We start from the raw sequence: 12,512 nt of genomic DNA on the forward strand, positions 1-12,512 counted from the left end.
TTTCAAAATAACCTCCTCTGAATCACCTCAGAATAAAATCTTAGATATATATTTAAACATTTTAAAATTTAGGGAAGAAGTTTTATGTCAAAATGAAGTTGGGGGGAAATATTCTATGATGTGGTAAGGGGTAGCCAGCAGAGGGTTGATTAGTTAAAACCTGAAGATGCCAATTTTAATACTTTGAACAGATATTTTCATGAATTTTAGAAAATGTGCCCAAGTGGAATAGCCCATCATACACCACAGTGGCATTTGTGCCAACGTGACAAGTCAGATGACGTGGCTTTTCACCCTAGCTACGCCACCCACTTCCTCTGTGCCTGGACAAGCTGCAATCCCCAAGAAGCCTCCTTTTCCTCAATGGTGAAATGGATTACAATGTCTTCATCTCTCAGAATTCTTGTAAGGGTGTATGTTTTTGTATTTGAAAGCACTCTGAAAACTATACAAATACAGATTTGTTGTTAGAATAGATCCTCCAGCGACTCAACATAGAAAAAGTATTATCAAACTCAACTGTAGTTTATGCACATTATTCACTCATGTAGCCTCAATTCACTTAATTTATCCTCAAGTCTATAACCATGAAAAACAAATACTAATTCAAAGTAACAGAAATAAGCCCAGGGCACAAACAGGTGACAGAACCAAAAATTTGGCAAGACACACCAAAATTTGGCTTCAAAAAACCCTAGGCTTGAATCTTAGCTCTATCACCTGAGAATTCAATCACATACTGCATTTAAAAACATCTAGCACAATGCTTAGTAATAATGAAAAAATTAATGAATCTTAATCTGCATTTTAAAAAATGTATATTTAACCTAAATGCTTAAATTTATTTTTCCAAGTCCCATTTTTTTCCCCTTTATAAGTCAAATTGTTACACTGGAATCTAGTAACTAGTGGAAATCTTTGTGTACAGAATTTAACTTTAAATAGACAAATAATAAATCAGGGCTTGGGGGTGTTTCTCTAGTGCATTGTGCAATATTCTTATGTGTCTATAACATGAAACTCTTCAATTAGTGAGATCATAGCCACGCTGGAAGAAAGTTGCTCTAATAATTCAATAGTTAATCCCTCCAGTGTGTCTAAGATAGATATTCCATATTTCCAATTCTACTCTAGAGTAGGATGATAAGGAAATTTCAGCACATGCTCAGAATAATCATAACATAAAATTAATTTAAGTTCTTACCTAATGTGATTTTTATCTATTTTTAAAGCTAGTAATCACCAGTTTATCATCAATACCAACAGACACAAAAGCAAGGTTTTGAAGTTATACCACAGTTATTTTCAATGCCTATGCCAACTACCTGTGACACTTAACAAACTGGTACTTAACTCTCTTAACAAATTCCAAGGTGCACAGAATTTTTATCATCCAGTGACACACAACTGCATATATAGAGTTCTCAAACTTTCAGTAACACTGGCTGAAAAATCGAAATGGTTCTTAAAGATTTTACCTGGGAAATATTGGGTTTTGATATGAATTTGGAAAACAACTCAGTTTTATATGTACTATTCAATAGTGGTACATATGTTTATGCTTTACATTCTATCTTTATCTTTGTATTCTAATAGTCTTGACTGATACAAATTACCCCGGACATTACTTCTTTTAAACCATTACACAGCAAACCCCACATATATTTTATGATAAAAGTTAAACACTACTATTTACTACCATAAAGGAATTCACCACAACACAGCAATGCAAAACCAAACTTATTGAAAAGGCTAAATGTGGTTATTCTAAATTACAGCTATTTTGCAAAATTTAGCCTAATTTTGCAAAAATCGGGCATTCATGCTGTTTACTCATATATAAGTCACCATATTTTCTCTCCAGTAATGTGGATACTAACTCTGTCACTTTTGTTTTCTGTAAAGAGAAAAGCATTTAAAAATATTACTGTCATATCATGTTTTGTATCTTCCAAGGCCAGGTTCTTCAAAATCCCACATAAGAACTGTTAGAAGAAACTGCAGTCCAATGAAATTAAAATTAATTAAGGATGCATGAGAGACTTACCTCTTGAAAGCAGTGGCACATTATAATGCAAGGGCATATGGAAAGGGAAAAGGTAAATCAGTTAAACTACTTGATGTAAAATAGACTCCTTTCCAGTTTGGAATATAAAGTTCCATTTTGCTCTAAGGAGAGTAAGGAGAGTAATAAAGAAGACAGTAAGCCAAAACTAAAAATTCATCTATGTACAAGATGGACTAAAAATTTCTTAGAAGTACCTTGTTCATTATTATTTATAAGAAGGAATAGGAATGGTAACGTAGTATTATTAAGAAATATTATAAAGATAGCAACACAATCGTTAGATTTCATACCATCAGGATGAATAACTATTTCTCAGTAATGAGGCATAATTCATAAGCACTTATTTGTCTTATGTTTATTAATCCTAGACAAATTTGAGTGGGATGCCTATAAATCACTTAAAAACTAATAGTCCTCCTGCTTTGAAGAAAAAGATAACTTATGCATTTAACTTCACATCCTCCTAAACTCCTAAATTTTTGGTTACTGGCATGTATTAGTTATAAAATAAAAAGTAATTCATAAAAAGTAACAACTCTCTCTTTAAAAAAAAGGAACAACCCTCAACTGTGAAAGAGTTTTGCTGAAGATCTTTTGTCACACTATAAAAATGTGGAAAATTCAATAATCACATAATTAGTAAAAACGCTGACAGTGATTTCAGGAAAATAGTTTGACACCGGATGCAGGAAATTCATCAATATCACAAAACACCTGCTCTTCAAAATGACACATCACTGACTAGTAAATAGTAAAATGTGTGATGTATTTTCGATTTTTCTGCTCTAAATGTAGTAAGAGAAAGAGCACTGCAAATATGTCTCAGAACTTCATAGATACTTTGTTTTCAAGTTTTCATCGTGCTAACATATCTGGACAACATCCGAAATTAAGCTATTTTTAAATGCAATCAATTTACGAATCCAAAGCAGTAATTTGCTTGTTAATGATGCAAAATATGTAATAATCCCTTCTGTCCTGAACCTTGTGCAGCGCTGAACACCAGGCATGTGCTCGATAACCACATGTCGACTGATTAAGAAGCCACTGTAGAGACCCTGTAACCATACCTCTGCTGCCTACAGCTTCAGTTGAAAAATAATAAGCTTTAAATCATTTCAAGTTTGATCACCAAAGCTGTACTCATAAAACACAATTTCAGCTTGGTATTTTCACATGTTTTCAATGTAGTACCTTTCCGTAACCTCAATTTGCTTTTATCTCTACAAGTTTCCATTAAGAAGGCTTTCTTATAAAATTTCAAGAAATGTTAGCAAGGAGAAAAGATTTTAACTCAAATACTTCCTTCAAAGGACTTTTTTCTACTGAGCCTGGAATTTAACAAACACAATAAACTTCTGCTTTTAGTTTTCTGTGGGGCTAGCATTTGACAGGCAGCATCTGTTTTTTCAAGGTACTACTTTGATTACTCTAAAATCTATTGTCTTAAAAAAGACATACCAAAAAAAATATAACCAAACGCATCTCAACACTACATACTACTTCTCTTCCTCACATGAAAGAAGAGATAACTTAGGACACTAGTTTTCCTCAATTTATACATCGAAACTTTCAAAAGCCATCCACCACCACAAAACCGCATGTAGGGCCCAGTAGCTGTCCTTCCAGACCTGCCCCTTCCTTTCAGCAACAGCCTGAAACCCTGCCACCTTCTTTTTCAAAGCCCCCAAGTTGCCATGGTAGCAGTGCTATGAAAGCACAGCCCCTTCATTACATGAATTAACATTCAGAAGGGATTATCTCAGAAAGGACCTATCTACACAATTATTTTAATTTTATTTTCCTGGGAACCGGCATTGGTAAAAACAATCACGCATGCAGATTATTTCCTTTTGTTTTCCTTTTAAAAGACACTTTTGTCACAATAAATCTGATCAAAATGATTTTACAAAAATGACTTTGGCTTAAAGTACGGTCACTGGATTCCAAAAAGAATAAAATAACCGTCTATAAATGGAGGCTGCTGAAAACAGACTTCAACCAGTTTTTAAAAAATCTGTACCATAAAGAGGGGAAAATTATAAGGAATGGATTTTCAAAAAATTCTGCTAACATTATATATTTAGTGTCCACTGCTTTAAATTTTAGAAATATTTTTACAGTGAAATATCCTCTAATTTGCTTCTGATATTTTTTAAGCATCCTTTAATGTTACTGTCCTCTCATTACTGTTTGATTTTAAAGACTAAATTCCAGCATAAGTTTATCTGAAAAGAATGTTGCTTAGCTAGCTGACCTAAGCTAATGCATCATACATAGACATGAGTCAAAACTAAATTTGTTTTCTGTCTTAAAACTACTTCCTAGAAAAAAAGCTTCTTACAGACTTCTCATTTCCTCTCTTCAGCATGAGATACATAAGCTGACACGACTGCAACCACTCTGTTTCAACTTTTGGTGGCTCATAAAAGGATGGAAAAATTGAGGAAGAAAGATTCAAGGTTTGCCTTGCATTATAAGGGCCAGCTGCTCCACGTTGTGCCAGGACTTGGAGAAAAAGAGTTACAGAGTCTGTTACATGGTTCATAACAGGTCAAAATGCATAATTAGGTCTGGATTAACCTATAATCGCCTTGCAGAAAGTGTTGTATTGTATGTAACATAACACTACATGTTAATGAAGCAAATGAAACCTTCATCTCCCTCCCTTCAAAGAACAGCTGATTTTGGGGGGGGATGGAAATTAAGTTTTGCTTGGAAATTGCCTGAAAGAAGAATTTTGATAAGAGCAGAAAGCACCCTTGGCCACCTACCCATTTTGCTGTTTACTGTCACCCTGGGATCCTCTTCTCTGTCCCTCCGCTAGCTCCTGGGCAGTCTCGGCACACACGTTGGTGACTGTGGGCTGCCGTGGGACATTAACTGCAGGTTTACCAGCGCTCAGTGCAGATGACCGCTGGTCAGCACTAACACTGGCATTAGCATGCGGTCCAGATGCAGCGAATGGGGGAGGAGTGACAGCGGCCCCGGGTGCAGGGGAAGCATGTGATGAAGTGGTCGCGTGGGCTGGGGTGAAGGCGGACGATGGTGATGGGATGGATGTGACTTTTGGTGAAGACACAGAACCAAAGGGTCGTGGTGCCTTATTGTAGGCCATGTTGGTTGTGGAAGTGACTTTGGACACAGCAGGAGATGGAATGGGCACAGGTTTAACTACTTCTTTAGGTTCTCCCTATGTAAAATAAAAATAAACATACACAAAAACAGGCCAAAGACATGCAAAATAGATCCACTGAAAAGAACACACAGCTAGTTTGTAAAAAGACAAACACAATCATGTTAGCAGGCCAAACTTCACACGTTTTCAGATAAAAACAATGAGTTGATATAACACAGTATGCATACCAACTGGTCCCAGCATGCATAACGTGGATGCACATACTGAGTAGATATTTTTTTTTAATAAAAATGAAAGGAGTTCAAAATATTTAGGAAGTAGATTAGAAAAGTTATCAAAAAGCCTAAAGGCCAAAATAAGTACCAATTCAGACATATTCCAAAGGAAAATTTTCTAAATACCCCACAGTAAACAAAACATCACTAACCAAAATATTTATTTTAAAATATCCAGAGTCTCAATTATAATTCCATCTTTCAAACCTGTTTAATTACTCTCCAGAGTACAATTATTTGATTCATGCAGAAGCAGCAGCACATTTCTAACTCAATTAAAAACAAAACAAAACAAAACAACCGAAGGAATGTTCATTTTCATCTGACTCAGAAATGTGCACATTCTAATTATTTTGAATCAAGAAATCACTCCTTAAAAAAAAAACTCAACAAAAAAAGCAAACAAATCAACAAAACAAAATCAATCCTTTCCCTTTCCTGTAATCCACCTGTTGTTTCTCTCTCTGGAATGTTGTGAGATATCACTAAAGATGGAATAAATTTCTTCCCTTTTCTAAAATAAATATTTAATATTTAGTAGTTACATGAGGGGAAAAAAAAGATCTTAGATGTTTCTTCACTGCCATCAGTCAAAGAAAAAAAACAACAACTAGGAAAGCTCAATTCTTCCTAAAATTAACAGAATTTGTGTTTGCAAATCCCTATCCCAGAGTAAGTATGAAGTTAAAAACGAAAAACAAAAAACAACAGCTTAAGCTTCTATGACATTCAAGAATAAGTCCCTACTATCCCCAAAGAAAAACAATCAAAATTCCTTAAAAAGCATACAATGGTGGCTCTCTTATGTTTAATTTGAAGGAAAAAAAAGTAATCTAAATTAATGTTACAGAAATAATAAAGCTAACTGCGGGGGATAAAGTACCTTCATGCCTCTGGGAATCAATATAAATAAATTCAATGGAAAGGCACAAGTAAAATTAAGGAGAAAACCCCCAAAAGCGCAAAACCAGATTATATGAATAATGGCTTAGGAAAATTTCAGGATATATATGAGAAAAAAAGGGTACTTGCCAATAACCTAATCCAAGAATACTCTGAAAATGTAATTTAAAAACTCATTAATATTACTGATAAAATGTTATTAAAGACTTACTGTGATATTCATCTTTTTAGATTATGTGAATAGAGATAGGCAAATTAAAAGTGAAGGTAAGAAATCTGGATATGAGTTATTGATAACATACGACATTGGAAATAATGTTTAAATGATGAGGAATAATTTCAGATGATAATTCTGTATGTGTTGATTTCCACTTTCCCTCGTCATCTTTAAAGAAGAACTGTGCGGAGAACTGCATCGAAACTATAAATTGTCAGTATGACTGGAGACAGGAACGCAAGTTACAGTGGTTCAAGAGGGACAGTCAAATAATGTCCTAGTGATGCTAGATTAGAAACACACCTTTTGAACAGGAACCGGCTCAGGCTTGGGTGTAGCAGATGCTCTGAGGAAAAAAAGGAAAAGGAAAAAAACATGAATTTTTGCAAACTTCTTACTAATGGAATTTTTATTATTATATATTATTATATATATATAATATATATATATATATTATATATATATATATTATATATATATTATATATATATATATAATATATTTTATTAATATATATAATATATTAGTATATTATATATCAATATACTAAATCATCAGAATTTACAGTTTCATAATTCATGGTTTTACTATTCACAATCTAATTAGTTCATGCAGCTCAAATGCCGTAAGATCCAATACCTCATATACTAGGTATTCATTAGTGTATGAATACCCACTCTACCCACTCAAGAATGAGGAAAGACAAACACCAGTCCTGTTTGCTAATGCATCCATGTTTAACCTTTAAATTAAGGCTATTCCCTACCAAAAAGGGTAAGGTAAAATAAACATGACTTTCTGATCCCTGCATGGCTCCTGAAACAAATAATCTGCATCTCTATCTCCAATAGTATCTGCCTTTTCTCCTATCATCCATGAATATGCCCAGAGGACAATGGATGTTTTTGTGAAGATACTGAATAAATTCTGGTTGAACTGGGTCACTGAAGGCATATTAATTTTGTATTTATATTCTTCAGTGCACGTTACTGTATCTGTTCTACTAAAACCAAACTAAGTTCTTCCACTAGGCTATAATTTCAGTGAATGCAATGACCGCGCCCCACTTGTGTCTATATCAGCACTGCACCTGGCATGTAATAGGTCATCAGTAACGAGTGTAGAAAGGAGAGAACAGGGAAGAAGGACAAAAATCCATGCACAGAACTATTCTCATATTCAAATATATTATTCTTAATCTATGCTTTTTTGCATTATTACTGTCCCTTTGGTTATCATGGACTAATAATAATGATAATTGATTTGGAGTGAGTATGTCATATAATCAAGACAAATAACCAAAGTAGCAACTATCATTATCCCCATGCTTCACATGAGAAACTCCAAAATTAAAGTAAATTACTTCTAGGATGGCACTAAGGCCAACGGTCCTTATATATTACAATACACTGGCTGTAGTCAAGGACAGTAACTAAATGATTGGAGAGCTTCTAATGATTTAAAGGCTATTTTCCCAGAATTAAGGTACATGTTATGTTTAATAATGTCAGAAGCAGTCTGACTCCTCTTACAACACATAAGCCTGAGGATAAGACAGCAAGTGCAGAATTCAAGAAATGTAACCATAGTAGGTAAATAATAAGTGATAATTTTAAGATGCAAACCATGAGATCATTTGACTTACAGAGAAGCTAACACAGGATATTTGGTCTCCATGATCATAACCTAGTAACGAACTCTGATCAACATTTTTAGCAGCAACTGAATTTCCCAATAACAACTAATTTGGTTAGCCAGGGCAGGCACAGACTGAATAATTGGCTAACCTAATAGGAGAGACCACAATGGATGCTAACATTTGGTTAGTGCCATGTAGAATTACCCTCTGGCAGTTGTACAACTTTCCACGTGTGGTCTCAATCAGACAATTTCTCTTTTAGCTTATAGGGTTATTATAACAAGCAAAGGAAACAAGTTCAAATACAGAACAGTGGAATCTTCCTTTCATTGAAATTTCACAGTAAGATGTAATCACAAAGGATCTACTCATTAAAACTACCCAAGACATGATTGAAAGTTTGCCATGGGACTTCCCTGGTGGCACAGTAGTTAAGAATCCGCCTGCCAATGCAGGGGACACGGGTTCAAGTCCTGGTCTGGGAAGATCCCACATGCCGCGGAGCGACTAAGCCCATGCACCACAACTACTGAGCCTGTGCTCTAGAGCCCGGGAGCCACAACTACTGAGCCCACGTGCCACAACTACTGAAGCCCGTGCGCCTAGAGCCCGTGCTCCACAATGAGAAGCCACCGCAATGAGAAGCCTGCGCACCGCAACTAAGAGTAGCCCCCGCTCGCCACAACTAGAGAAAAGCCTGCGTGCAGCAACAAAGACCCAACGCAGCCAAAAAAAAAAAAAAGAAAGCTTGCCATAATAGAGAAGACAATATTCTTTTTCATTTTTCATCTGGACACTTAAAGGTACATGGAGCTCTTCTAGCAACACAAAAACAATTTATACAAAAGACGGATGTTTAACAGTCACTAGGTTTCCAAACAGAAGAAAACGCACATATCCTACATCTATGAAAACAAACCCCTTAGTTTTTTCTAGGTGTTAGTTCTTATTTAAACAGGTTAGCAACAACAATAACAAAAGCCCCAGAATGGTTAGTTTTCATTAACTTTAGAGCCCAACCTCTTAGTTTGTTGAGAACGCAGAGTAATGAGTCTTAACATATTTTATGGAATGAAAGTTCTACAAAAATACTTCTTAAAATATGAATTCACAAAAAAATTTTAAACTGGATCTTGAATATCTGCCCTGCTTGCCTTCTAATAAAGTCCCGTAAGTGCAATGACATGAAATAAGAAAAGCAGTCAAAGAGGGACAACCTGTCCTCAAAATTCCAGGATTGAATCCACTACATGTTAGAAACACAAGCATCATTTTGTAGGTGGAAAAAAGAAAAAAAAAGATGGCTTATAAGTAAATGTCAAATGGAAGAGTGAACACTAGATGCAATAAAAATTAGTTCTGGTTTAACTATTTAAATAACTACCAAATGAGTCCTAGAATCATTAAAACTTAGAAGGTTCCTTAGAGTTACTCTATCACATGCCAATCAGATACATGTCTGACCTCTGTTTGAATATATATAGGAGCTCACAGTTTAAGACATGTAATTTTTGAATCCTGTTTAAAATGGCCTTCATTGTAATGTTATTTTGCTTTTTTGGAATAAACAGAAGAAGTCAACTGGTCCACATCAAAAATATTTGGAAAAGCATTTTTAACACACAAAATACGTATACAAATCTATAACATACATTATTTACATTTTAAAAGATCAGTAGGGTACATAAATCTCATATTTAAGTGTGATTACATATTCTTACAACACAAACTATTGTGGCTTGGGAAATTTAGAATACATGACAATTGGAATCTGAATAATGAACAGCAATCACACCAGCTTTTTAAAAATCAAACTTTACTAATTATCACAAAACAACAGAATAAAAAGATACAACACCTTTTATTTTCAAAGTGTCAAGATTTTTAAAAAATATTAATGCATAATGTTTGTGAGAATACTCTGTTGCTGGAAGAATTATATATTATTACAGCTCTTTTGGAAAATAATTTGGCATTTATTTATAAAAGGCTTGAAGAAAGCTCACACCCTTTGACTTATTAAATCAATTTCTGGGAGTCTATCATAAGGAAATAACCTAAAAGAGGAAAAAGACTTTATGTAAAAATATACTCATTCCCTACAGTATAACTTATAATAGTGAAAAATAGGAAACAACCAATTAAATATACAATGAGGAAATGGTTAACTGTAATATAACCAAATGATGAAACATTATGCAATGATTAAAAATCATTTTGAGAAAGAATTCTGAATTGCATGATAACATGCTTACTTTACGATATTAAGTGAAAAAAGAGAAATATAAAATAGCATATAGAGCATGATCAATGCATGGAAAAAAGTGGTTGGAAACACACCAACATTTAGTAGAAGCTCTCTATGAATGATATTTGTTTTCTTCTCTTTCGTGTGTTTTCCACATTTTATGCACTGTACACGTGCTATTTTTTATAATAAGTAAGACTATTTCTCAAAGCATGCTTCACAGAAAACTACTTTCTAAAACACAACCCCGCCCCACCCCCCAAAACAAAGGTTCTGTTATCAAAGATATCTAGAAAACTTGAAGTTAAAGTTACGTAAGCATTGTTAAAGTTACGTAAAGGGACTACTCAAAGCCTTTAAATGCCCAGGAAGAAAATACTGTGGATCATGATCCACACCCATTTGGAGTTTAGAATACTCATTTATGGAACTCGTTTTCAGAATATTCATTTGCTCAGGAAACCTTTCTCAAGGTTGGAGTTAGGAAAGGGAAAAACCCTCTGAGAAATGCTATTTTAAAGAAACAGTAAAAAGAGTAAACCTCTGTCAGCCTGAAAAGTTTTAAGTCTCCTCCAGGTGGCTACAATTAAGGGAGAGAAACATTACAGTCCACAAAATCCTGGAAACCTTTTGTCATACAGAATATCGCTCTTACTGAGATGGTGCTTTCATGGACTTGGTTAAATAAGATACCCAAAGCCTCTGAGCATAATTTAATCGATGTTTAACGAGGAAAATCTCATTTCCTTCACCAAACTGAAATATGTATTTCCCATATTTCCTGAGGGGAAAATCCTAATATATGAATAAGGAAAGCTAGTTCTCAAAATTAAAATTTTTGTAGTTGTCTTTCTTTTTTTTAGAACAATATTGGATTGAGCATCTGCTCCTTTACTTTAGAAATGTGATAGATTACTTAAAAGCAAATAATTTTATAAAGACTTTAAAATAAGGTTTTAAAACCTGATGTATAATTATTAAAAATTATTGCTACATTTTTCTGTTCAAATCCTGGGAAATACACAATGGGATAATAGATTTCCCTTTCAACCGCAGCGAGCGACACAAGTCACTTTTGTGCAGTGTGGTGTGTTTCAAACCAGAAGAGATCCTGGCAATGGCTTGGTGCCACGGGTCCAACAGTCTTCTTATTGTTCTCTCTTCCCTTAGTGCGAAGCCCCTGTATGGGAGTAAGCCACGATGGCGGGAGGCTAGTGCCCTGGCCCGGTACTATCCTCAGCTCATGGAATTCAAAGAACAAAGCCGTCAGTGTGGCTACAGCAATCTATTTTGAAAGCTGATTGACTTTTGTGAGAGCAGTATCCAAAATAAAAATCCCTGATGCATTACAACCAGTTTCAGAACTTCTGGCTGAACAGTTGCAAGGAGTTCTAAATTACAATGTTGTATTCAAAACTGGAATTGTGGTGCCCTGGTTAGAATAATGCATAGGAAAAATAATACCATAAATAAGCGACAGATCTATTAAAGATTAGATTCAAAGGAATCATGAAAAACTGCATTGTTCGAACGCTCAATGAATTTTCTAATACTGCTGTATAAAGTAATACGTTTTTAGCTAATAAAAGTTGCCAATGAATGTTCACATTAGTGTTTAAGAATGAGGAATTATGCAACAGAACTGGAGTGATAAAGATTACTCACATTACTCATTATGTCTTGGTGAAGCCTTCAACCATATCTAATACACTTAACTCATAAACAATCATACAGAAAAGAGGAGGATTTTTAGTTCATCTTCCGTGAGATGAGCTCTATCTAAGTTTCCCACAGCATGGCCATCTTTGGGCTCACTGACCTCAGGACCCATAAACACTAGGGCACATCATTAATCACTTTAATTGCAAAGTTGTCAATTTACAATAACAAAGCAACTCCAGAGGGGAAAAAAGTGAGCACTCAAGTGTGTAGAGGGATGTCTCTTTAAACCATTTCCCTATATTTAATTGTACTTCTAGTCAGCTGGCTTTCCTAAAAACTCAAACCTTAAACATTTAAATCA

The 12,512-nt window shown here is 34.6% G+C and overlaps 1 protein-coding gene across 13 annotated transcripts in view; it reads right to left on the reverse strand.

The window, feature by feature from the left end:
* The window catches only part of PDLIM5 (PDZ and LIM domain 5), a 214,535-nt gene that overhangs the window by 93,183 nt on the left and 108,840 nt on the right, over nt 1-12,512 (reverse strand). For 4 of the 13 annotated variants that reach the window (XM_067736935.1, XM_067736934.1, XM_067736938.1 and 1 more), the window contains 2 exons: nt 6,906-6,948; nt 1,881-1,897 (listed from right to left, as the gene is read on the reverse strand). In XM_067736935.1, coding sequence (XP_067593036.1) covers nt 1,881-1,897; nt 6,906-6,948 — 60 coding nt within the window. Of the gene's footprint in view, nt 1-1,880; nt 1,898-4,842; nt 5,262-6,905; nt 6,949-12,512 lie in introns of those variants that run through there. The other 9 variants (XM_067736932.1, XM_067736931.1, XM_067736937.1 and 6 more) reach the window with 3 other exon arrangements.

The sequence above is a fragment of the Pseudorca crassidens genome, chromosome 4 (genome assembly GCF_039906515.1).
Source record: "Pseudorca crassidens isolate mPseCra1 chromosome 4, mPseCra1.hap1, whole genome shotgun sequence".
In the NCBI taxonomy this organism is placed as follows: Eukaryota; Metazoa; Chordata; class Mammalia; order Artiodactyla; family Delphinidae; genus Pseudorca; species Pseudorca crassidens.